Source organism: Nyctereutes procyonoides, unplaced genomic scaffold (assembly GCF_905146905.1).
Source record: "Nyctereutes procyonoides isolate TBG_1078 unplaced genomic scaffold, NYPRO_anot_genome, whole genome shotgun sequence".
Taxonomy (NCBI): Eukaryota; Metazoa; Chordata; class Mammalia; order Carnivora; family Canidae; genus Nyctereutes; species Nyctereutes procyonoides.
This window is the reverse complement of record NW_026575033.1, coordinates 2,742,124-2,768,836: the sequence shown is the minus strand read 5'-3', so window position 1 is coordinate 2,768,836 and position 26,713 is coordinate 2,742,124. Positions and strand designations below refer to the sequence as shown.

Sequence of the window (26,713 nt, the reverse complement as noted above, 5' to 3'; positions counted from 1 at the left end):
ACCGAGGGCTGGGATGGTTGGGATGGCTGGAAGAAAATAGGAAGTAATGGCTTAAGTGCATGGGGCTTCTTTTTGAGTGATGAAAACTTTCTATCATGGTGATGGTTACCTAACTCTGAATATACTAAAAACCATTGAATTGTACTGTCAATGAGTAAATTGTGTAGTACGTGAATTAAGTCTCAAGGTTTTAAAAATATCAGTCATGCCAAGGGTTAGAAATCTTGCTGCACAGGTCAACTGCCTCCTGTCAGTAGAATGTTGTAGAGAGAAATTAAGGGTAAGGATAAAGTTTTGGGAGATACTTCTACTAGGTCATTGAAGTAAAGAGTGAGAAAGATCATTCAGAGAGGAGAGCAGATCAATAGTAGAATTTTTGAGTACAGCAATAGTAAGATCCAGGAAGAAGCAAAAGAGATTGAACAGGGCAGTTCATACAAGCAGAGGGAATGACCAGGCAAGGAGCCTGGGAAGCAAAGACAGATGACTGTTTCAAAAAATAAAGGTAGTAGACATGCTCTATTACTGATAAGGAAGGTGGGGATTGGATAGAAGGCCACAAAAAGTCATGTGGAGGTCTGTTTGAGTGCTGAGTGCGTGGGGTATTGCACAAAAGCCATTTCAGTGATTGAATGGTGATTGGTAATTGAAGTAGAAAGTGTTGGTATTTCATGGACCATGAACTATGAGAAATGGAGTGGCAGTTTGAGACAATTGAAAGTTTGGTTTGGTTTTATACTTTATACTTTGGGGAGGTGAACTTGTTTGTTGCCAAAGGGGAAGAGTCAGAATTAGGGCAAGAACGTGTGATGTTACAGTGCTAGATAGGTCAATGATATAGTTGCTTAGATAGCTCAGGATGCCGTTGAGGTAGTGAGGAGATTAGTAAGTTGTAGGAAGTATGGCATGCCTACTATCATGATCCAAGAGTCTTAGTTTTTAAATGCCGGTTTGATCAGTTTTGTCCAGGTTTGTTCAAAAGTAGAGGAGGAGCAAAGTAGTAGAAATCAACATCTGATGGGATTTTTAAGTGTGTATAGGTAAATATATAAAGACATCGTGAGGCGTCTTTCTCGGTCCTTTTTTTTTTTTTTTTTTGAGTTTTTCCCCAAATTGTTCTCTGTTTATACCTGATATCATACACTTTAAAAGATAAAAGTCTGTCTGTAAAGTCATTAATCAGTGTATGAAGTAGTTTATGCATTATCCTTCCGGGGATATTTCTGCTTTACAAAAAAACATATCCGGGAGGAACCAGCAAGAATTTCTGACTTCAAGCCATTGGAAGGAAAGATTATGTTGGGAGTAGTTGTCCCTGTAGTCCTAGGTCATCATGGATTGTGCTAAATTATGTATTACCTATACTGTAATATTTTGAAAACTATTTGGTGGTTGAACTTTTGAACTTGGTAGTTCTTATATATGTTTTATTGCTTGTGATACCCTACTGTATGACTCAACAGTTATTATCCCATTATACATCACACAGAACTACTATAGCTGGTAGGATCTTTGGCTATAGGAAAATGGTAACAGAACTGCTTTTCTGATGTCAACTTGCAGGTGGTTGGAGAGCAAACAAGGGAAGGCCCACTAAGTTGTTTGCTACTGTCTTGAGTAGGGCTGTGCAGTTTTGTTTTTCTAAGCCCACAGATTTTTCTCTTGCTACTTTATGTGGTTTAAATCCATTGCAGGAGCAGGGAGGAATGTATTGAGCATTAGAAAAAAGTCTCTCCAAGAGGAAACAACTCCCATACTTTTTAACTCTCTTATCTCAATTGCTTAGTAATTTAAAGACACAGGCAACTTAAAAGTTGAACCTTACATGCCAGAAGCAGAATGCTTTGGTGCCCTTTTGGGTCAATAAGTTATATATCATTTATGTAAGGTCTCTTGGGCAGGTCTGACTAAATTACTTTATATATATATATATTTTAAAGATTTTATTTACTCATGAGAGGCAGAGGGAGAAACAGGCTCCATGCAGGGAGCCCTATGTGAGGCTCAATCCCAGAACACCAGGATTACGCCCTGAGCTGAAAGCAGATGCTAGTCGCTGAGCCTCCCAGGTGTCCCTGACCAAATTACTTTAAATGCAATATTGTTCACTAGACCATGATTTCCATTGAAATTATTTAATTGTTTATAAAGAAATATATTCATTGAGTTCTGAATTCCATGAACCATGTAGGTTAACAGTTCAATAAATTCTTAGTGAATGCCACTACTTACAAGGTATTCCTGGGCTGTACTCTGAAGCATAGAGTTTGAGATTGTATTATTTGCAAAATTATGTTAATGGGAAGATGCCCACTAAAGTACATTTTTCCCATGTGTTAGGTTTAAGTGAGTAGTGAATACTCAAGAAATTACAAGAGTTTTGATTTATTAATATCTAAAGTGAATTCTAGAAAGGCATTCACATTTTAATTTTGATGGCAGGATTTTTTTTGTTCATATTAGAAAGCTGTGGTTTAGAGAGAGCATTAAGACCATATGGGTTTAATCTTTTTATCAGTTAAAGAGACTTTACTTTTGCCTTGGATAAAACTGTACTTCTTACCTTGGTCAGTTGTCTTTAGCAGATTTTGTCATTATTTGCACTGGGGAAAAGTGCGAATCCATTACCATTAAAACAAAGTTATTGTTCTCACAGGCTGTTATCATTGCCTAGGCAATTCTTGTGTGAGATTCCAGTGATTAGTATTAACATTGTGGTTCCACAGCTCAGCCTAATTTTTAACTTCCTTAAAAGAGGGAATGAAGCCTTTTCTCTCTCTTCACATCAGCTTTGGTTGACTAGCCTAGCCCTACACTATAGTGAGTAAGTAACCAACATACTGAAATGGAATACAAAAGAGAGCTTAATAGCCTGAAAGTTCTCTGACCTACGACCAAAACATGTATCCACATCTAAATGTGTAGCATTGACTTGCATAAAAGTAATGTAAATGTAACCTAATTGGGATATACATCACTTACTGTAGTCTTTTGAATTTTTAATCTTAGATTCTCTATTTTTTAATCCACAGTGTAGTAAATAGTCCTCATTATACATCAGGTTTCCTTCACAGAGAAGAAGGACGTGGGGAATTGCCCTATATGAAAGACTTTAATAAGATTTTACTCGCATTTGTAAGTCATCTAAAATGTCTGCTTGGTATATTATGTCTTTTCATTAAAACAGCTGTGTTCTTTGGATCCCTGGGTGGCTCAGCGGTTTAGCGCTTGCCTTAGGGCCAGGGCGTGATCCTGGGGTCTGGGATGGAGTCCCGCATCGGGCTCCCTGCATGGAGCCTGCTTCTCCCTCTGCTTGTGTCTCTGCCTCTCTCTCTCTCTCTCTCTCTCTCTCTCTCTCTGTCTCTCATGAATAAATAAAATCTTTAAAAAAAATAAAACAACTGTGTTCTTAATTGAGGATTCATATGAAGAAACTTGTATTTGGCATTGATAAGAAACATGTGAACACAGCATAAAGCTCAAGAAATATCATGTTTTGTTTTTTAAAGGCATTATGATCTATAATTCACAAACCATATAAGTTACACATTCATATTTATTTATAATTTATTATATTTATTTGTATATTTAAGAGAGAAAGCAAGCAAGAAAGCAAACATGCCAGGGATAGAGGCTGTGGAGGGTTAGAGAGAGGGAGAAAAAAATGTCAAGCAAGCTCCATGCCTAGCATGGAGCCCTACTATTATGCAGGCTCCATCTCAGTGCTAGATCATGACCTGAGTTGGGATGAATAGTTGGATGCTTAACTGACTGAGCCACCCAGGCACCCCACAAGTAACACATTTAAAATGTACAATTAAATTTTTTCTCTAAAGTTTACTCAAGTTGTGCAACCATCACCAACATTGATTTTAGGGAATATTTATCATTCCAAAAAGAAACCGTTTAACATTCCCGCCTTGGCTATCCCGCCCCCCACCCCCACCCCATCTCTACTTCCTTTCAATAGCAACTACTAATCTACTTTCTATCTCTAGATTTTTCTATTCTGGATGTTTTATTTAAATGGAATCATACAAGGGGCATCCTGGGTGGCTCAGCAGTTTAGCACCACCTCCGGCCCAGGGCAGGACCGAGACCCCGGACTGACTCCCATGTCAGGCTCCCTGCATGGAGCCTGCTTCTCCCTCTGCCCATCTGCCTGTGTCTGTCTGTCTGTCTCTCTCTCTCTCTCTGTCTCTTTTTTTTTTTTTTAATTTTTTTGTTTTTTATTTACTTATGATAGGCACACAGTGAGAGAGAGAGAGGCAGAGACAGGCAGAGGGAGAAGCAGGCTCCATACACCAGGAGCCCGACGTGGGACTCAATCCCGGGTCTCCAGGATCGCGCCCTGGGCCAAAGGCAGGCGCCAAACCGCTGCGCCACCCAGGGATCCCCTCTCTCTCTGTCTCTTATGAATAAATAAATAAAATATTTTAAAAGAAACAAATAAATGGAATCATACAATATGTGGAGTTTTTGTCACTTTTATGTGGCATATTTTTGAACATATTTATTCATTTTGTAGACATATCAGTATTCCATTCCTTTTTGTGTTGCCAAGTAATATTCCATTCTGGATAATACCATGTTTTATTTTGTTGTTCATCTGCTGATCAGTTGATGGTCTTTTGAGTTCCTTTTTTTTTTTTTTTTAAGATTTTATTCATTTATTCATGAGAGACATAGGGAGAGAGGCAGAGACCTAGGCATGGGAAGAAGCAGGCTCCCTCTGGGGAGCCCAGTGTGGGACTTGATCCCAGGACCCTGGGATCACGCCCTTAGCTGAAGGTAGATGCTCAACCACTGAGCCACCCAGATGTCCCAGTTCTTCCCGTTTTTTAATTTTTAATTTTATTTTTAAAATTTTATTATTCACGGGACACACATACACACACAGGCAGAGATATAGGCAGAGGGAGAAGCAGGCTCCATTCAGGGAGCTCAATGGTGGGACTCAGTCCCAGTACCCTAGGATCACGCCATGAACCAAAGGTAGACACTCAATCACTGAGCCACCCAGGTGCCCTTCTTTCCATTTTTTAAAAAACAAATTTCAATATAGAATAATCTGTGAACATCTTTGTATAAGTTTTCTGTACTTGTGGATGTATGTTCCCATTTCTCTTGGACATGTGTATCTATACGAGTAGATTGCTGGGTCATATGTTAACTGTATATTTAACATTTTGAAGAACTATCAGACTGTTTTCCATAGTACCTAAACTATTTTGCATCAACATTGGAATGTATAAGTATTCTGTTTTGCCTGCATCCTCACCTACACTTAATCTGGGGGTTTTTTGTTTATAACCATTCTGTTTCATACAAAGTGGTATCTCACTGTGGCTTAGATTTGCCTTAACCCTAATGGTAAATGCTGTTGAGCATCATTTCCATGGTAATTGACCATTTGTGTATCTTCTTTAGAGAAATGTCCATAGAGGTCCTTTGTCCATTTTTATTTTTTTATTTTTAATTTTTATTTATTTTTAAAATATTTTATTTGAGAGAGAGAGAGTGTACAAGCAGGGTGAGGGAGAGGGGTGGAGGCAGAGGGAGAAGCAGACTCCCCATTGAGCAGGGAGCCGGAAGTGGGGCTTGATCCTAGGACCCTGACTGAGATCATGACTTGAGCCAAGAGCAGATAACTGCTCTTATCTTAACTTATCTTAACTGCTTAACTGACTAAGTCACTCAGGCACCCCTCCTTTGTCCATTTTTAAATTGAGTTATTTTTTTTTAATTTTTGAGTTATAAGAGTCCTGTACATATTATAAATATGTAAAACAAATCCATTGGGAGATGTATAATTTTCAAATATTCTCTACCTTTCTGTGAGTTATCTTTTTACTTTATTGATAATGACCTATGAAACCTAGAAATTTTTAATTTTCATGATGTCTGATTTATGTTTTTTTTCTTTTATTTGTGCTTCTGATATAAGAGGGCTTTGCATAACCCAAGGTCAGAAAGATTTTTTTTAAATAGACCTTTTTTAGAGGAATTTTAGATTCATAGCAGTATTGAGCAGAAGGTAGAGATTTCCTGTATCCTCTGTTCCCCAACATATATATAGTCTCCCATTATCAATATCTTACCCTTCTACCCCCACCCCACAGAGTTATGTGTTTGTTATCATTAATGAACCTACAAGTGACACATCATTATCATCAAAGTCCATGGTTTACCTAAGAGTTCACTCTTGGTGTCCTTTGGGTTTTGACAAATGTATAATGACATGTATCCACCATTACGGTACCATACAGAGTAGTTTCACTGCCCTACAAACCCTCTTTGTTCCTCCTGTTTATCCCTATCTCTCCCCAAACCCTTGCCAGCCACTGTCTCCATAGTTTCTCCTTTTCCAGAATGTTATATAATTGGAATCATATAGTATGTAGATTTTCAGATTGACTTTTCAGATTGACTTTTCACTTAGTAATATGCATTGAAGATTCCTCTATATCTCTTCAATGCTTGATAGCTTATTTATTTTCACTGAGTAGTATTCTGTTGTCTGGATGACAGTTTACTTACTGACCTACTGAAGGACATCTTGGTTGCTTGTAAGTCTTGTCAGTTATGACTAAACATCTTTGTGTAGGTTTTTGTGTTGACACAAATAGTCAACTTCTTTAGGTAAACAGCCAGGAGCATTGCTGCTGGATCATATGTAAGAAACTGACAGACTGTCCTCCAGAGTGACTATACCATTTTGCATTCTCACTGGCAACGATTGAGTGTTCCTTTAGGTCCACATCCTTGTCAGCATTTGTTGTTGTCAGTGTTCAGATTTTGGCCAGTCTGATAGGTGTGTAGTGATATCTCGTTGTTTTGATGTGCATTTCCCTGTGATATATGATGTGGAGCATCTTTTCATGTGCTTATTGGCGTATGTATATCTTTGCTGAGATGTCAAGGTCTTTGGCCCATTTTTAAAGCTGGGTTGTTTGTTTTCTTATTGTTGAACTTTAAGAGTTCTTTGTATATTTTGGATAATAGTCTTTTGCCAGAAATATCTTTGGCAAATATATTCTACTAGTCTGTGGCTTATTCCTGTAATTAATCTTGTCCTTTACAGAGTAGAAGTTTAATTTTAATGAAGTTCAGCTTATTCTTTCTATCATGGATCATGACTTTGATATTATATGTAAAGAGTCATTGTCAAATGTATGATCATCTAGATTTTCTTCTATATTCTAGGAATTTTAGTTTTGTGTTTTACATTTAGGTCTGTTAATCCATTTTGACTTAATTTTTCTGAAGGGTGTAAGGTCTGTGTCTAGATGGTTTGTTTTTTGTTTGCATTGGATGTCCAGTTGTTCAGGCACTATTTCTTGAAAAGACTGTCTTTACTCCATTGTATTACCTTTGCTTCTTTGTCAAAGATTATTTGGCTACATTTCTGTGGTTATGTTTCTGGCCTCATTTTTCTTATCCTCTGATCTACTTGTCCATTCTCTTTCCAATTCCACACTGGTTTATCGCAGCTTCATAGTAAGTCAGATTATGTCACTACTCCAACTCTGTTCTTGTTCTTAAGGCCACAAAGATTTAATCTTATATTTTATTCTAACAGTTTCATGGGTTTTTAGCCTATATAGTTAAGTCGGTCATATATTACATCTTATCATCATTTTAAGTTAGCTTTTGTATACAGTACAAGATGGAGATCCAGTTTCATTTTTTTGCATGTGACTATCATGTTCCTGCATTATTTGTTGAAAAAGATATTTTCCAATTGAATTGTCTTGTCCTCACAAGTTTGTGTAAGATTACTAAACTGTAAATCTAACAGTGTATTACTGGCTTCTTAATTTTATTCCCTGGGTTTTTATGTCTTTTATTTTTTTTTTTGTTGTTTTATTTATTTTATGATAGGCACACAGTGAGAGAGAGAGAGGCAGAGACACAGGCAGAGGGAGAAGCAGGCTCCATACACCGGGAGCCTGACGTGGGATTCGATCCCGGGTCTCCAGGATCGCGCCCTGGGCCAAAGGCAGGCGCTAAACCGCTGCGCCACCCAGGGATCCCTTTTATGTCTTTTATTATACCAGTGCCACACTGTCTTGATTATTATAGCTTTGTAAGAAGTTTTAAAATCAGAAAGTTTTTGTCCTCCAACTTTGTTCTTTTTTTGAAGATTATTTTGTCTTTTCTGTGTCCATTGTATTTTCTATGAAATTTAGAATTAGCTTATCAATTTCTGCAGAAAAGGCAGCTGGGATTTTGATAGGTATTGTGTTGAATCAGTAGATCAGTTTGGGGAGTATTGTTAACAGTGTTAAATTTTCTGATCCATAAACATGGGATATCCTTCAGTTATTTAGATCGTTAATTTTTTACAACAGTGTTTTATGGTTTTCAGGGTAGAAATTTTGTTAAATTTATTCTTGTATGTTTTATTTTTTTTAATTCAATTAAATGGAGTTGATTTAACATTATTTTCATATTCATTGCTAGTGTATAGAAATATGTTTTTTAAAAAATTTATTCACAAGAGACACAGAAGGAGAGGCAAAGACACAGGCAGAGGGAGAAGCAGGCTCCCTGCAGGGATCCCGATGCAGGACTCGATTCCAGGACTCTGGGACCAGAATCCGAGCCAAAGGGCAGATGCTTAACCACTGAGCCATGCAAGTGCCCTAGAAATACATTTTTTATGTTAATCTTGTGCCATGTGATGTTGCTGAATTTATTGGCTCAAATAGTACTTCTGGTTGATTAAAAAAAATTTATACATATAGTGTCATCTACAAACCATAATTTTTATTAAATACTTATTATATATAGGTTTTACATGTGTAGAAGGTAATTTATGAAGGTATCCTCCACCTCAACCCTGGGTGGAGCAACATATACAGCTCCTGGAATTTGGTAGAATCGTCTCTTGATCCAGTGAGCTGATTACTTACCCATTGTGCCCCAGTCTTACTCTCTTGAAGAAGACTTTCATTCTGTTTCAGATCACTGCTGTCCAAAGAAAGTATCCCTGGTCCTGTGATCCTCTCATCCCATCATCCCAGTTTAAAAAAGGGCTCTACAATTCTAGATGGTCTGATCTCTGCCTCCTTCTTAAAACTCTTCCGTGCTGTTTTGTTAGAGTTGCTCTCACAAGCTGTTTCCTTCTGCCTTGGTACCTCTTCACATGGACTTTCTCTGCCTGGACACCTTCTCCCCTTTGTCTAATCACCACTTAATTGTGCCTCAGATTTATACCCTAGATCAGGTTTCTTTTCTTTTGCCCTCTCATATGTATGTGATATCTGATTTTCTCTCACTGGGCTTACTTCTTATTTATAAATTTTCACTTGTAGCTTATTTGAATAAATCTGTTTACCCACTCATTTGGAAGCTCATGAAAGCATTGTTCACTATATTGTCTTAGCACCTTGCACAGTCTAGCATAAAGTAAAGATGCTTAACAAATATATTTTATTTAATTATTGAAGTAAGGTGATTTGATTCCAAAGTATTATTTTAGTTGTTGGATGTTTGTTTATGCTGCTAAAATTATTTAGCCAGGACTTCACCTGGTATCCATAAATGCTTAAGAGTTTTGGCAATGCTAATCATAAATGACAGTATCACTTTGTAGTAAGAATGTTTGGCAGGTATGTTTGGTATGTTGACTTGAATAATACTTCTGTTTTTTAGTTTGGTTACACTGCCTTTTATTGATTTTCTATTTTTGTGGATCTGGTTTGGTTTTGGTAAAAAAAATTTTAATTCAGCCTCTTGGGGAAAGCTAACTGGATCATAAAATAGTAATGGGATATAGAAGCCTTACCTAAATTAGGATTTCCAGTAAAGCCAGTGTTACTATTTGCAGGCAAGGCTTGGGAAAACATTCAGGTGAGGTCAGTTCTCCTTTATTTCAAAGGACTTTTGGTTACTTGGACTTAATGCTGTCTGTAAGACTGGGCTCGTTGGTTCTATGTTGTGCCATAAAGAGAAATAAGAGTTTGTATTGTTAGAAGAATTCAGTGACAGATTAAATATTTGAGAAGAAAAACTTGGCTTTCCCTTTGCCTCTGAAACTTTGTTTTATTAATGAGGTAACTTAAAAAGAACATAGGAAGATGGAGAAATTAAAAGTTTTTATTACTTTTATAAAATGTTCGTTGTTGCTACAAGATCTTCCTATATCATAAAATATAAGTTTAGGCTGTTGGAATTTTCATACTCTTTGTTGTATTTATTTGAGGATGATTTATAGTTACTGTATAACTCATTGTCTTCTTTTTACCACCATAAAATGATACCCTTACTAAAGGTGTTAGTAAATAAACAAGAACTCATTTGCATTTGTAAGGACCAATGTATTTCTAAAGATGACTTTTCTTTCCTTGTGGTAAGATAATATATGTACTTACTGATAATACTGTTTGTTGTTTGAGACCTCAAGACTTGTTGTTTGGGACAGAAGACTTAGTAGGATTTATCCAGTGACAGTCGGTGGCAGGGTGAGATTCAATTCTGTCCTGGCTCTTAGCCTAGTGTGTTTCTTTCTGATCATGCAGTTATAAAATAGGGCAGATGGTACATTTATATGCTTTTGAGTTCTTAGAAGTTGCTGAGCTTTCCTAAGCAGAGAACTTTAGAGCTAGATAGGATCATGGTAAAACAAAGGGTAGAGAATAGAGAGTTAATTCTTCACTGTTCTGAGGTGCAGTTGAATTTCCGTCTAGCTGCAGCTGATTTTCCAGAGGATTAAGATAACGTTGAACTTGGAAGACTGGTTGGGTTTTAACTTCAGGATTTGAACCCTTGCTAAGGGGGGAGTCAGCTGGTATTTGTTACAATGACAGAAACATCATTGTACTGTAACTCATAGTTGTTTAATTTGGTGAAAATAATGGGAAGGTAAAATAAGATGTGGACAATATTTTTAAAAAGATAAAGGATTATTAAAAGCAGCTCTGTATGGCTATTTTACTGAATTTTACTTAATTTGGTTAGAAATGAATTATTCTGATACAAACTATAAATTACTTGAGTTCAGTATTTATTGTAGATAAATGTTTTAAGCCATAGCCCAAGAAAATTCTTAATTTAAAATCTGATTCAGATTTATTTAACTAGGATCAACCTATTGTGACTAGTAAGTCTTTGAAAATCCATAGGTGTATAATATGTATAATATGTTTAATATATATAAACCATAGGTGTGTATAATATGCAAATTAATTGGTAAATAATCACTTCATTGTCAGACTTCTCTTTCATTGATAATACATTTGAATTTTTAAAAGCAGTATAATGTTCAGATATTATGGCATTTTTTAAGAAAGATTTATTTATTTATTTATTTATTTATTTATTTATTTATTTATTTATTTATTTATTTATGATAGACATAGAGAGAGAGAGGCAGAGACACAGGAGGAGGGAGAAGCAGGATCCATGCAGGGAGCCCGATGTGGGATTCGATCCTGGGACTCCAGGATCGTGCCCTGGGCCAAAGGCAGGTGCCAAACCGCTGAGCCACCCAGGGATCCCTGATATTATGGCATATTAATGTAGTAATAAATCTGAAACTTTTGTAGACCTTTTTTTTTTTAAAGAAACTATTGCTTTATTTAAACATTAAATACTTTTTAAAAATATTATCTTAAGAATAGAAATGCTGGGTCACCTAGGTGGCGCAGGTGGTTAAGCATCCAACTTTCTTTTTTTTTTTTTTTTTTTAGCATCCAACTTTCATTGTCTGCTCAAGTTGTGATCTCCTGGTTGTGGGATTGAGCCCAGCAAGGCTCAATAGCTCAGCATGGAATCTACTTGTCCCTCTCCCTTCTCCTCTGCCTCTCCTTCCTTTCTCTCTCTCTCTCTCTCTCTCTCTCTCTCTCTCTCTCATAAATAAATAGATAGATAGATAGATAGATAGATAGATAGATAGATGGATAAATACTTTTTAAAAAAGGAATAGAAATGCTGGCTATCTGAATTTTAGAGGTAGTCTTTCTATTTTATTTTTAAAGTAATCTACATTATGAATTATCTGGAAGAGAACTGATATTTTGGGATATCTTATACAAACATACAGAAATAGTCAATTAATTGGTAATACCAAATTAAAAATTGAATTACCCTAATTTTTTACATTTGGAATGTACAGATGTGGTCCAGATGGTGTATAAGATTGTTTTACTCACATTGTGATAATACTTCTCAGTGTTTTTTAAATTCAAAAGTAATGATTGTACACCTGAAATACTGTTACTGTGAATGTAATTTCAGGTAATACAGAAGAACCCTAATAGCCTTTTATGAAGGCAACCACTTCAGCAGTTTCACAGCACAGTCTGCTAACCAAAACATGTCTTTCTTGTCAGGGTAGTTTTGTTCTTAAAAATTTGTTCCATTCATTATTACACTATTCTTTTTGTCATGTTTATGTTTAAGTTTTTATTAAAATCCTTTTATGGTAATTCTTTCAATAGAGATATTATTTGTAATTAAGTTACATGGTTGCTGTCTGCCTGGCTGGCTATATTAACAAAATTGACAGATGGTCTGCTTTGTGACAAACCATTTTACTATGGTTATGTGAATCTGTCTCATATCCCACCTAATTTAAAAATAAATTTATACCTTTTGTAAGCATTTGAAGTACTAATAAATTCTGTTATTTTTCTAGTTGAAAATACTTAGTAGAATTATACAGATATATTTTGTTTGTTAGATCTGGATGTCCAACAAAATAAGTTTTTTTTTTAAACCATTTTGATGTAAGATAGCAAACTCCTAAAAAATTGGAATGAGATTGTTGCATTTGCTCAACACAGTACTCGGCATAAGCAATAAATATTTTTCATTACTGAACAGTATATGTCAAAATCATTGCCTTTTAAATAATAAAATGGAACATTGAAATTTAAAGAAATAAAACTGGAGAAAGGGACGCCTGGGTGGCTCAGCTGTTGAGCGTCTGCCTTCGGCTCAGGGCATGATACCAGAGCGCCGGGTTCGAGTCCCACATCGGGCTCCCTGCATGGAGCCTGCTTCTCCCTCTGCCTGTGTCTCTGCCTCTCTCTCTGTGTCTCCCATGAATAAATAAATAAAATCTTAAAACAAAACTGGAAAAAATAAGTGGAATATTTTTTATGAAGTACAAAGAATCTATTGCCTTACTCTTGGTTCCTCTATTTCATACACTCAACCCTTTTTTTAATGCCTCAGACTTTTATTGTGGAAAATTTCTAAGATGTGCAAAATTAAAGCACCCAGCTTCTTCAGTTCTGAGTTCTTGTTTCATCTATACTCTTCCATCCTCAGATTATTGTAAAGCAAATCCTAGATATCCTATGATTTCATCCATAAATATTTGTTTCTCTAAAAGATAATCAAGGCTTCATTTTAGAAATGTGAAAATACCTAGTATACAGTCAGTATATTCTGGATGCAGAACACAGTGTAAATAACATTAGATAGGTGCCTAGTGAGAAAGTGAAATCATTTAAAAAACTGATGCACTGAAAATTCGTAGTTCTTGTGGGCTGATTATTTTTTTTCTCTTTTCAAAAATCCAGGCTGGCTTCATTTTAACAGTTCCTCTTGTGACTTTGACTCTTTCTCTGCACCTCCACAAGGGGGCAGATAAAGGAAGAGAAAAGTGAAATTTTAAGTGACTCTAACTTGAATTTCACTTTTATTCATCAATCAGATGGAGCTGCAGAACATTTTTTGGAGCGGTTTTAAAGAAATAAGCAAGCCGACTTTTCTTCTGAATCAACTCGTAGTCCCCTCCTTGCTCTTCAGAGACAAAGTAGTAGATATTTCAAAAGGGGATTAAGTAATAATCTCCTAAAAAATGGTTTCCAAAGCGTTGCCCTAGCGTTTAATGTTCCAATTTGGTCTCTAGCGAAAATACAGCATTTGAACTTGTATCTAATTCTTGCAAGCTACAGTTTTAGATAGCTGTTGTTGAAATTTCTCATTCATGGGATGGGAATGGGAGTTCTCATTCATGGGAGTGATGGGAGTGTTGCCTAGTTGATGTATTTAGCTGATTAGCAGTGGAAGGGGCATAACTCTTATTTTTATGTCCAGACAACTTTCCCTTTTCTTAAAAGCTTCACTTTCTACATCAGTGTCATTGAATGAATTCTATTCATGGATACTTATAAATATATTATGGTTACTTTATGGCAAAGGTAATATTCTATTTGAAGCATGTTTGATATTGAAACACTTGAACACGATAAAAGTAGACTTTTAGTCTGGGAGTTTTAAATGGGTATATATAGAGTTGTATATAAACTGAATATATCTTTGTCTAGAATTGGTATTTGATTAGAATCTAATGTGTGGGAGGGAGTTTTTCTGCTTCAGAAAAATGTATATTTGCTCTTCTTTTTTTTTTTGTTACCCAGTAAATATATTTCTTTGGGAAAAATGCTATTTTTCCAAGTAGTTTATTATGAGACTTACATTTTGTATATGTGGTTTTAGCTGTTATAAGATGTTGAGGGGGAAGCAATGGGATAAATATGCAGAAATTTATTTTTTTTCCTTTTTTGTATGTTTACATTCATTTTTTTTTCATTTTGTGGCAAGAATATCCATTAAGATCTCCGATTATCATGGTTTTTATATCCCAGTATGACATGTAGTTCTGGTGAAACTGTTATGTTATATTCCTGTAGCATTTTTTTTTAAGACTTAATGCCTTTTATTCCTTAGCTTCATGCATGAATTATGTAGCATATGTGAAGAGGCTTAAACTGTTCCCATTACATTCTTTCTGGATGGCTCCTGTTATATTTAGGATATACTTGTACTTTAGACAAAGTAAGAATGTTATTGTTGTTGACCTTGACACCAGATAACTGGGCAGACATTATATAGCTATGTTTGAATCCTCACAAAATGTGCTGTTAAAGCCAACAGAGTCCTGGCGGGAGACTCTTCTGGATAGCAGAGTTATGGAGCTGTTCTTCACAGTAAGTTTTGCTTTTCCTCTCTGGTGGTGAAGGCCAAGGAAGAGTGCTGCTGAGAAGAGTACATGCTTTTGTATTTTTCTTGAGTAAAACAGGACAGATGGCTTTCTCCTCTAAAGGCCTTCTCTCCTAATCAATACTTCTGCTTAAATAGAAGTTACATAGAAGTGTTCTTGCTAATTTATAAAAATGCTATGTAAATATAAAGGGTTGAATATCCTGGAGCTGAAGTTCTCAAGTTTTTTGATCTCAAGACCCCTTTACATTCTTAGAAATTATTGAAGACCACGAAGAGCTTTTGTTTATAGGATTACAGCTACTAATATTTACCATATTAAAAATTTAAACTGAAAACTTTAAAAAATAATTTATTAATTCATTTAAAAATAGCAATATGAGGGGTGCCTGGTTGCCTCAGTCAATGGAGCATGCAACTCTTGATCTCAGGGTTGTGGGTTCAAGCCTCATGTTAAGTGGAAAGATTACTTAAAAATAAAATCTTTTAAAAAAATAAATAAAATCTTTAAAGAAAATAGCAACACGAAACTATTACATATTAACATAAATAACATTTTAGTGAACAAATAGCTATGCTTTGAGGGGATAAATAGTTTACTGAAAAGAGTAGCATTGTTTTATAGTTTTGCAAAACTCTAATTTAGGCTTAATAGAAGACAGCCAGATTCGCAGATCTGCTTCTGCATCCAGTAGGTTGTAATATTATAGGTCAAGTAACCTCAAGGAACTCCACTGTATACCTGTGTGACAGAATAGAAAAAGCAGATACTGTGTTAGTGTTAGTATGAAAATAATATTGCCATTAGAGACAACCTGACATGGTTTTAAGAATGGCTTGGGATCCCTGGACCACGCTTTGAGAACTGCTGTAGTAGAGTAGTGTAGTTTTTAAGTATAATTTATCTTAGTGTTATGAGTAGCAACTTATTTCCATTATAACTTTAAGTAGTCCTGTTGATTATTTGCTAAATGTCAAAAGAAGCAATATGTTCCTATGTTTGCTCATTAGGTTCCCCACTAAGCTGGTGAAAAAACGTGTGTGTGGAGTGAGGAGAGATGCTCATCTGCTGTTAATAGTGCAAGCACACACATTAGATGTAAAAACTGGGGTAAAAGTTAAAAAAAAAAAAACCAATTAAGAGAAAAAGGAAGCCCTTTTACTTATTCCCGACCATTTTAGTTTCTTACCTTTTCATTTGTTAGAAAAATATTATTTACTATCCTTATAACTGCCTTCCTTTTCTAATCAAACGATTTAAAATATTGTAGTTTTGTGGTTTATATTTTAAAATACCTCGAATAAGGTTATTCATCCATGGTTGTATACATAAAAGTGTTCTCAATAGAAATGTTCAGACTAAGCATTACCTTTCATTTTATTCTTTAAATCAGAGAAATGATGAATAAAAACACTATATTACCAAAGAGATAGATATAACTAAATTCTGTTGCCTGCCACATCTGATGAATTGTTTTGATGTGCATCCAAGTTCAATTCTTTGTGTTATTTATTTGACTGAAAGAAGATCCCATTCCAGCAGTTTTTGAAAAGGTGAAAAACTTGCTGGTAGTACTGGAAACAACTCCCCCAAATCTGAACAGCTGTCTAGACAAACTAGACAGCTGCTCCTGTCAGCTGTGAACCACCACTTGCAAATAGCTTCTGAATTTGAGAGTTAACCCTTTTTACTGTGTTATTTTAACAGGTTTGTGTTTGTGGCCTCTTGCTTTCATTTAAGGAGCTTATAAACCGTTTTAATTTGTAATTTGTTACAAAGATGACAGTGGCTAATCTTTTAATTTCATTCAGTTTTTATTAAATTTATTTTCAATTATGTGAATTTATTACCTAATACAAAGCAGTTTTCTGTTGAATATCCTTGTTTCTCTAGATTTGAGTGGGTAGGCATAAATATACTATGGCATGAAATTAAGACTTTAAATGTGTTAGTCACATCTGAATTTAGGAATATTCTAGGTTTCATTCTACCCTTCAAAAGTTTACAAATATATCAATTTTTCTTCCATACAGTATTAGATAAACCACTATTGTTGTTTTTTTCTCCTTCTTGACTGATTCTCCTTGACCTCATTTATGGTGTCTTTTTTTTTTTTCTCTGCTTATGCAAAAATTACTAGTGTTCTATCTTAGTTCTCAACTTTGCTGACTGTATACACTTTCCTTGGGCTATCTCTTCCACACGTAGGACTTGAAGCACCACTTCTGCACTGATGACTCCCAATTCTATATTCAGCACAGGCTGCTCCAAAGTTCCAGGGCCTTATAATCCAAGTGCTTACTGGATGTTTTAATTTGGATGGCCCACAGACATCTCAGATTCATCATGTTCCAATAGAATTTATCATCTTACTAACTTGCTCCCTTTACTCCTTGTCTTGCTTCACCACTCACCTCCTTGGATGTTCTGCTAGCCTTTGCTTTTCTTTATCCCTCTACTTTCCCTATGCAGGTGATGAATTCAGTTTTTAATTTATATAATGTAATTCAATTGTGGTAGAACTCCTTTATAATACTGACATTGGAAGAAGGTCAAGAATCTACTATATTACACTAGAATTAATCATTATCATGAGCTTTATATGGCTCATTTCAGAGAGCATAAATTAAGTTTAAACAGTAGATGTAGGTTCTGAGGCAGTTTCTTTATTTTATTTAATTACATAATCAACATGAACTATTTCAGTCATCATATCTTTTGATTCCTCACTTCTAGACCAGGAACAAGCAACCATTTAGCTCTATAGAGAGAAAAGAAACCTTCTTTTTTGTCCCAGATTGCATTACATTGGCAGAATGTACCCCTGGATAATATGCTTAAATGTTGATTAGAATAAAAGGCATGATGGCAGAAATTTAGTTTTCAGATAAGGAACTTGGGAATTAGTTGTGTTCACAAGTTCTCAAATTGGACAATGTATGAATTTGTGTATTATACTTTCAATTTACTATATAAAACTTAAAATGTAATAGAATATATTTTGAGAAACATTTTTATTATTCTAGACTAACAAATTGGCAGACTTTTTCTGTAAAGGCCAGGTAGTAAATATTAGGCTTTGCAGGTTGTATGTTCTCTGAGGCAGCTATTTAGCTCTGCTATTGTCCTACAGAAGCAGCCATGGATAATACCTAAACAAATAAGCATGGCAGTGTTCCTGTAAAACTTTTTATTTAGTTATTAAAATGTGAACTTTATGTAATTGTCATGTCTTGAAATACCATTATTCTTTGGTTTCGTTTTCCCCGGCCATATAAAAATGTAAAGACCATCCTATAGACCCTACTAAACCAAGCAGGAGGCCATATCTGGGGGGCTTTGGTTTGCCAGTCCCTGTTCTAGACCAAAGAGTGTGGCATATTTTAAGCAGGTCAGTAGATCAATTAACTTTGTGATGTTTTAGTATTTTAAATTTCTTACAGCCTTAAGTTCAAGGTTTAAAGATGAATGAAATCAATCTGTGAATAAGGATTTGAGTGTCCATTCACTGTGTCCCAAAAATGTACCTGTGAATACGTAAGAGAAATATTCTAACTTTAAGAATTTATAAATGATTTGCAGAGTCAAAGTGAACAAAATTTGAAACAAATAGAGAACTCATGTTTAAAATTTTGTGACATTCAGAAAGAGAGATTTGTGTAAGAAAAGAAAGGCTGGAAAAGTCAAATGCTTGTGGAAAGGAGAAAATGGTTGCTGTAAATGTAGTTGGTGGATTTGGATAAAAAGTTACCGCTAATTTCTTTACTAAATGTATTTTCCTTGGCTGTTTAATTATGTCAGATTACAGACATGAAACACCTTTAAAATCTGAGAATATTAATGACACTGTAAAACTAGGGAGCATTTCCTTCATACAGAGTACTGTGCATCGGGTGTTTCACATCAATATTGCATCATTGAAATAAGATCTAGATGAGGCTTTAAAGTGGACTTAAATATAATTTAAATAAAATTAAGAAAATTTTAGCTGTTATTAATAGCAATGATATAGGATAAGATGAATTTCAAACAAATTGTGGGCAATCTCAGCGTGAAAGAGTGTGTTTATATACTGGTTGAATGAGTGAATGTGTGGGGATCGACAGGTATATTGGTTTTCTAAGTGTGCAACTGTTTACTTCTACTAAAGCAGCATCTATATACTCCTGATTGAACTTGTCTGCTAACTTTAGCAAGTAGCTGTAGCTAGGCATAGTTAGCATAATACAGATGACTGTCGTTGTTGCTGTTTTTAGAAGAAGCAGTATGTCTGACTGGCTGGCATCTGTTTCTCTCTTTGTCATAACATGCTGGAGACAGTTCAATTTTCAAAATGTAGGTAGCCCTCAGTTAAAAATCACTTGATAAGTCTAAAATCATGGCCTGTAATGTAAAGTGGACTGAGGGGCAATTTTCAAATTTAGTTAAGTTCAGGAATTAATTTTCTAGAAATAACCAGCAACAGTGAATTTTTCTCTTACCTCATTCGGCATGATAGACACGTGACCCTTACAAAAGAAGAATTTGTTTTTATGGATTAGTAATTCTTTCTAACAGGTACATCGAAAAATCAGAGAAGATTCAGATATGGCACAAGATTCTCTTCAGTGCCTTGCCCAGTTAGCTTCTCTTCATGGACCCATCTTCCCCGATGAAGGATCACAAGTTGATTATCTAGCACACTTCATTGAGGGATTACTGAATACTATCAATGGGTAGGTATACTTGCCCTTTATAACTGAAAAAGGAACTTTCAGTTTTTTATGTTAAACATTAGAGGAGAAAAAAAAACTAGTGATTTTTTTTTCCCTGTTTATATTTTGAAGTATAGTTAAGTGGGTAATTTGAAATTAATACACAAAGATGTGGCCTTTAAAAACGAGTAGGTGATAATATTTGCATGTTTAGCAATGAGTTCTTGGGACTTTTCTTCTACCACCACTTAATAATACTCATTACTTGGTTTGTAGAATTGAAATAGAAGATTCTGAAGCTGTGGGAATCTCCAGCATTATCAGCAACCTGATAACTGTGTTCCCTCGAAATGTTTTAACTGCCATTCCAAATGAACTTTTCTCGTCCTTTGTTAACTGCCTCACACACCTCACTTGTTCTTTTGGGCGAAGTGCTGCATTGGAAGAAGTGGTGAGTGCCTATTCTAAGATAAATTGTATCTCTTTTTTACAAGGAAATTTGCTATGCCTCTACAACATTTCTCATGACAAGTAATTAAGCAAGTGCTAGGTATTGTTAAAATTGCATTTTTGTTTTACATGTGCAAATTATTTGTAATCTGTGTTTAGAAACATTACTTTTAAAATTTTGTGGATTAAAATCACTTTAATAGATTAAATTTATTGATGTCAAGATTTTAATTTTGAGATAATTCATTATCTGGATGTAGGAAATGGAATGAAGTGTTTATATTAAAAATTATGTTGAAAGTCCATTTTAACAATGAAAATTTTAAGTTTAAAAACTAACATTGTGGTATGGTTGCAGTTTTTTTTTTTTTTTATGATCTAAAAATTTTGGGCTTACCTGGAAATTATATAAATATAATTTGGTTCAAATTATTGTAATCATGCCATTTCTTTGACGCCTATGGCTTAATAGTATATCTTGGTAGAATTTCATTTTCTTTTAAATCAGTAACAGTAATAAATATTTTTTTGTATATGTTTTCAAATGTATATTTTCCAAATATAAAATTTAATTTAGGAAACACGTACTAAAACTCCTTGACAACACAGCTGTGTTTGTAACAGTTACTGGGTGAATAACTGCATTATTCATGGGAAATAATTGATTTTTTCCTCTGTAGTGGTTCTTAAATTGTTGAAACTACTTTTTCTTTTTATGAATCAGAATGTGGTTTTTTTTTTCAAAGATCATAAGTAAAAAGAATATTTGTAGGTATCTGTTAGAATTTCACGTTAAGTCCTGAGTTTCATCTGGCAATGTCTCTCTGAGTTTTCATATCCCTTTAGGGGTGTTCAGAAAATAGAGAACTCAAGAATGATTTATATAGTTGGATACTTTAGTGGTTTGGTGAGGAAAGGAACCAGATCAGGCAGATATTTGTGTTTTAGAAAAAAATGTAGGTAGTAGAAGAATAGAAGTTTAAAGGCATCATATGTGAGATTTGAATTTCTCGGGGAGAAAAATTATGTTCTAAGCATGGAAATACGGAGAAATTTTAAATATTTAAGCTTTATTCAAACCACTTGCAGATTATCACAAATTCTGAATCAGTCAGGTTTCATTTAACATGGTTTCATTGTGCTTCCCCCCTCCTCCCTGCCCCGCCTTGGTTTTGTTTGTTCTCTCTTCTAAATCAGGTGGATTAAACAGTATGTTGATCACATATTTAGAAACACAGCTATTTTTGAGTTTCTGTTTGTGGTTAAGGAAGTTCCTAAACATTTTATAGAAGAATTACTGGAAGATAATTAACATTCTTGTTTTGCAGATTTTAAGTTTAGAATTCATTTATTTTGGCCAGGAGACTGATAACTTAGAAAACAGATTTTCTGTCAAGGTTGGTAGAAAAATTTTAGAATACAGAAAGCTTAGATACACTTGCAGAATTGATGTATATTGTGCTTGTTTCACAAGAAGGTGTGTTATAGTTAAGATATACCTAATAGATTTCATTTAAGAAAAGTGTTTTCTTTTCATTTGTTTTAATTAATTTCTTTTAATGTTTATGACATTTAAAAATGGTTTTAGAAATAATTGGTTACCTATCTCTGAAACTAATAATGCACTATATGTTAATTAAATAAATAAATAAAATAATTGCCTACCTATTAAAAAAGGCAAAGCTTTATCTAAAGCTTTGTATTACTCAGAGTAGCCATACAGCTGAGGTTTGCTGAAGTTGAGGGCTAAAAAGGAGGCCCCACAGGGTGAGTTGCCAGAAGACTAAACAAATCCTCCTAAATGTCATCTCAACCTCTTGTGATTTTCGTTATATTTTGTGTATGCTGGGGAGGGGATCCTGGGAAATGTGCGGCTGATATCAAAATACATGAACAAATCTAGAGAAACTAGAGTGGAAGTGCTGGGACATAGGTCACATCATCTTTTGTTTCCTTGGGCACCTGGTGATTATAGTACTGGTACATAGTACATATTTGTCGATCTCAGATGTAAAAGTATATTTTAAAAACGAATCTTTTAAGTAAAAAAAATAGGAAAATTGAGACATGTCTTTTAAAAAACTGCTTTGAGAGTCAGCATGATACAAAAAAATCATGAACTTTGGAAGGAGACAGTACTGTCATGAGCCAAGTAATTATAAATTACAGAACCTTGGACCAATTGCTTAACCTTTTTTGAACATGTTGATAGAGAAAGGATAATTTCTTCTAATGTTTTGGGGGGGTGATTAGCTATATGGAAGTGCCTGTACAGTATGCACAATAAAATGTGGAATAATGTAAAAAATGAACCTGTATAATAATAACACTTATTGAGACCTGTGTTTTATACACTGTCTTACCAAGGTAAGACAAGTTCTTGAGTTATGTGTAAACCAATAGTTTTAATATTACTTTTCTTTACAATTTTAATTTTGTGAAATGTTTTGTTTTTCCCTTATTAAAGAAGGAGAATTTTTTCCCATTAGGAAGATAAACTCAGCATATACGCTTTTGTGTTATTGTGAAAGTATTTTTTCAAAACTATACTTATTTAGGAATACATATAGATTGTCTCCTTTTTTAGATATTTATGTCTCTGATGAGATTATGTGGCTGTGCTAAGAAAAAAAAATCTATATAGGAAGAGAAATTTGTGATACTAATGTGCATTTCGTGAGGTGTACCTTTGCTTGGTGGCTTTAGTCTGTGTGAAGACAGTTATTTATGACTGTTCTTCATCGTGCAGGGAACTGAAACTCTGTGCTTAAAAAGAGCAATTCCAGTCTTCAGCCACGTTGTTCTGTTGGCTCTTAAAATTTTCTGGTATTGCTTGAGGCTTCCTGAAGCCAAGAATTTTTTTCATTGCACCTTAGAAATCAGATTATTGTCTATTACTGGAATGAAGAGGTGAGAATGACTAGAGAGATGGAAACATTGCCTTAAAAATTAAAATTCTAACAAAATAATAGTTCATGTTATATCGTTTTATAAGGTGTTCATAATACTAGTACATCCATTGTAATCGATTCAGTGAAATTTAAAGAGAATATGACCTGAACTCTCTACTCTAGATTGTTTCTCGGTTTCTTTGGTCAGTAGAAAATTTTAAGTTCAGCCCCCAGGAGGTTCGTCAGACAGGAGACACATAATTTGTTCAGTTAATTGAGCAGAGCAGCCAAGGACAATGCTTAAACCTTGAAGTGTATGTAAAGTGTATGTGTGTTTGGGTGTGCATATGTATTTCCAGGTGGGTATGTAAAGGAGATGGTGGTAGGTAAACTTTGTAAAGAAAAAACTTTCATTGTAGTACATCTGTAGCTTAATCTCAAGACTTGCAGGACAGAATTGTAAAAAGAAAGATATTTGATAAAGTTGTTAGGAAGTCCATTATAAAATGTAATATGATAAAGTAACTTTGCAGTTTGTTCAGTGAGTACATGTGAAGTTCATCATTCTTCATTCAAAATCTAGTTTATCTGACTCAGTGGACAATTACTTTGTGGGGAGGAGTTATAGTGAAAAGGAATGCATTGAAGCCAAGTTATAAACTGAAATTTAGAAGTGGGAAGCATAAATTTGGACTGTTTCAGTGATAAGAGAGAAAGCTTTTAACTCCCTTTCTGGCATGGTGATGTGTGTAGTGTGTGTAGTCGACCTTGCCCTTTAACTCACAAGAGGAAGTGACTGTTTGAGAAGCCATGTCAACCTCCCCCACCCAGTGGTTCTGATGGCCAGGGAAGAATAAATTGGTGATATTGTAGAGAGCAAGACAGCTGTCCAGTCCGATTATGTGCATTCATTTCATCTGCTTGAAAGAGTTAAAAAAAAAGAGAGAGAATTAGAATGAGGTGCATGAATATTTTTTAAACTTTGCACATTTAAAGTATACATATTCTTTTTAATACTAACAATAAATTTACCTCTATTATTTAGAAGAAAATTGGCTACAGTTATACCTTAAGTAAAGATTCTTATTAAAAGAAGTCTTTAAAAAAGAATTTCATTGTTTAATCCTGGTGGGATGGTAATATTATGAGTGCAGTGTTTCCTGACTTGTATATGAGTCACCTTGGGTTTTCTCAATTTGCTGTGCTAATCCTAGCACAGAACCAGTATTTATATTTACAAAATTCTTGCACTTGAGTATAGTTGGTTGAGAATAAACCTTACTTAGTATCATAACTGTTGTTCCATATAGTATTTTTTGTATTATTTTAAACAGTAATATTAGCATTAGAAGCATAACTAGATCTAATGTGCCAGGGGTTCAAAAACAAACGCTAGAGTGAGGCAGAAAAAAGGGATTGCCCTCCTACCCCTTAGAAGCCAGGCAAGTCCCTGAGATGTCAACCCACAAGGATTACTGCTGGATTAATTCAATTCTGTAAATATTTTTTGACACCTGCCATGTGCCAGGCATGGTACTTGATGTATATATATATTACTTAGCATTAAGAATTTGGAAATTCATATGCATTCCTAAAAGGAAGAAAGTATATTGATCAAAGAGTTTATAATGTTTAAAAACTTTCTGAAAATCGCAGCTTGGACTCTTGGTGTTTTTATGGGGGCAGATTTTTTTTTTTTTTTAAGTGATCTATCTATAGGATTCTTCTAACAGCTGCAATACTTGTCCACTAAATCAGTTTCTCTTGGGGGATTTTAGAAGCCAGGAATACTGTCAGCTCATAGGTATTCTGAAGTTTAATTCTGTGCCTTTAGGATGGGCTAGAAAAAAAAAGAGAGAATAAATAATTCCTTTGGCATTTAACATTCAAAGACTTCTAAATTTTTAGAGTTCATGAAGTTTTATTTGTGACATTTCTGTGATTTTATCCATATTGTCATCATATTTGCCTTAAATAATGCTATTCCAGGAAAAAAATCTAAATTCCTCCAGCAGATGAATAACAGCATAAACTAATAGTTTTTTCAGTCTTTAATCTTTCATATGTCCTTTCTCAGTAATGTTTTATACTGTGCCCTACATATATTATTTGATCTGTCATTGGACTTTAGGATTGTGCCAGTGCCTGTAAATTTTAAACTTACTGTGAAATATTTCATTTATATAAAGTAAGCAATTTCTTATGTACATAAAAGTTATAAAAATAATAAAATAACAGCTGTATACCAGCCTCCAGATTAAGAAATAGTGTATTGATAGAACCTTTTTTCACCTTTACATTTACCTGTAGTCCCCCCCACCCCCTTTTTCAATCACGGGCACATTTTTGTCTCATCAGTTATTTCTGCCAAATGATTTTATTCTTCATTGAAAAAAAAATGCTGGTGAACTCCTAGTCAGTGTTCTTGGCACTTTTTCCCCAGCCTCTACAATCTCTGATTGTTTAATTTGTTTTCACTCCCAAGTCCTTATAAAAGAGTAATACAGTAACAGCAGCCTCAGGCTGGAAATCTGGTACACAAACCAGGTTAAGGAACTTTTTAAAGATTATTCCTTAGAAATAAAATTATCTGTGTGAGAATGAATTGTCTATATCTATCTTATTGAATTTTTTAAAAGTTTTTTTTTTTAACTTATTTATTTGAGAGAGAGTGAGAGCAGGAGCAGAGGGGAGGGGCAGAGGCAGAGGGAGAAGCAGACTCAACTCATATAGTTTGTGTTTACATGTAAAGAGAATACTGATGATCAAAGAATGAGCTTTTCAATTTCATGGAGAATATTTGGAGTTCTCATGTTGGTTATTTGCTGTTTGCAGAGAAAAGATCTATTGTAGTGGGATGGATCATACCAAATATCTGATAGTAACCGTAGTCCTGTTGTAGTTAAGGAAGAGATTTGGAGTTTTTTACAGCATAACAATCAAATTTAGAACTGATCTAGCATGAGATGTATTTTCAATAAAAGAGATCTGTTATGTACTTTTACAGTATCAGTATACTCACACGTATACTTTATTTTTTAGAACAATTTTAGATTTATAGCAAAGTTGAATGAAAACTCAAAGTTCTCTATCCCATCCTTTTCCCTGCCTCTACAAATGCAAACAGCCTCTCCTACTATCAGCATTCTCCACCAGTATGATAAACATTTGTTATAGTTGATGAACCAGGACTAACACATCCTTATTCTCCAGAGTCTATAGTTCACATTAGAGTTCACTCTTGGTATTATGTGTTCTGTGGATTTTGACTAATGTGTCATGACGTGTGTTCACCACTATGTTATCATACAGAATAGTCTTTTGTACTCCACTTCCTTCCCTTTACCCCTGGTAACCACTAATCTTTTCACCAACTCCATAGTTTTACCTTTTCCAGAATGTCATATAGTTGGATCAAATGATAATGTTAGATTTTAATTTCTGAAATTCAATGCAGTGTTCAGAAAGGGGAACAGATTCATATATATATATTTTAAAGAAAGCTGCATTTGACAGCATCTTCATAAATAAAATTAACCGGGGCAGCCTCCGGGGCTTGGAGGTTTAGCACTGCCTTCGGCCCGGGGCGTGGTCCCAGGGTCCTGGGATCGAGTTCCGCGTCAGGCTTCCCTGCGTGGAGCCTGCTTCTTCCTCTGCCTGTGTCTCTGCCTCTCTCTCTCTCTGTGTCTCTCATGGATAAATAAATGAAATCTTAA

At 34.8% G+C, this 26,713-nt stretch overlaps 1 protein-coding gene across 1 annotated transcript in view; it reads left to right on the top strand.

Annotated features, from left to right (window-relative positions):
• Positions 1 to 26,713, top strand: part of XPO4 (exportin 4) — a 124,218-nt gene that overhangs the window by 58,729 nt on the left and 38,776 nt on the right. The window contains exons 7-9 of the mRNA XM_055317417.1: positions 14,836 to 14,948; positions 19,520 to 19,677; positions 19,933 to 20,107. Of these exons, the coding sequence (XP_055173392.1) occupies positions 14,836 to 14,948; positions 19,520 to 19,677; positions 19,933 to 20,107 (446 nt within the window). The remainder of the gene's footprint in view (positions 1 to 14,835; positions 14,949 to 19,519; positions 19,678 to 19,932; positions 20,108 to 26,713) is intronic.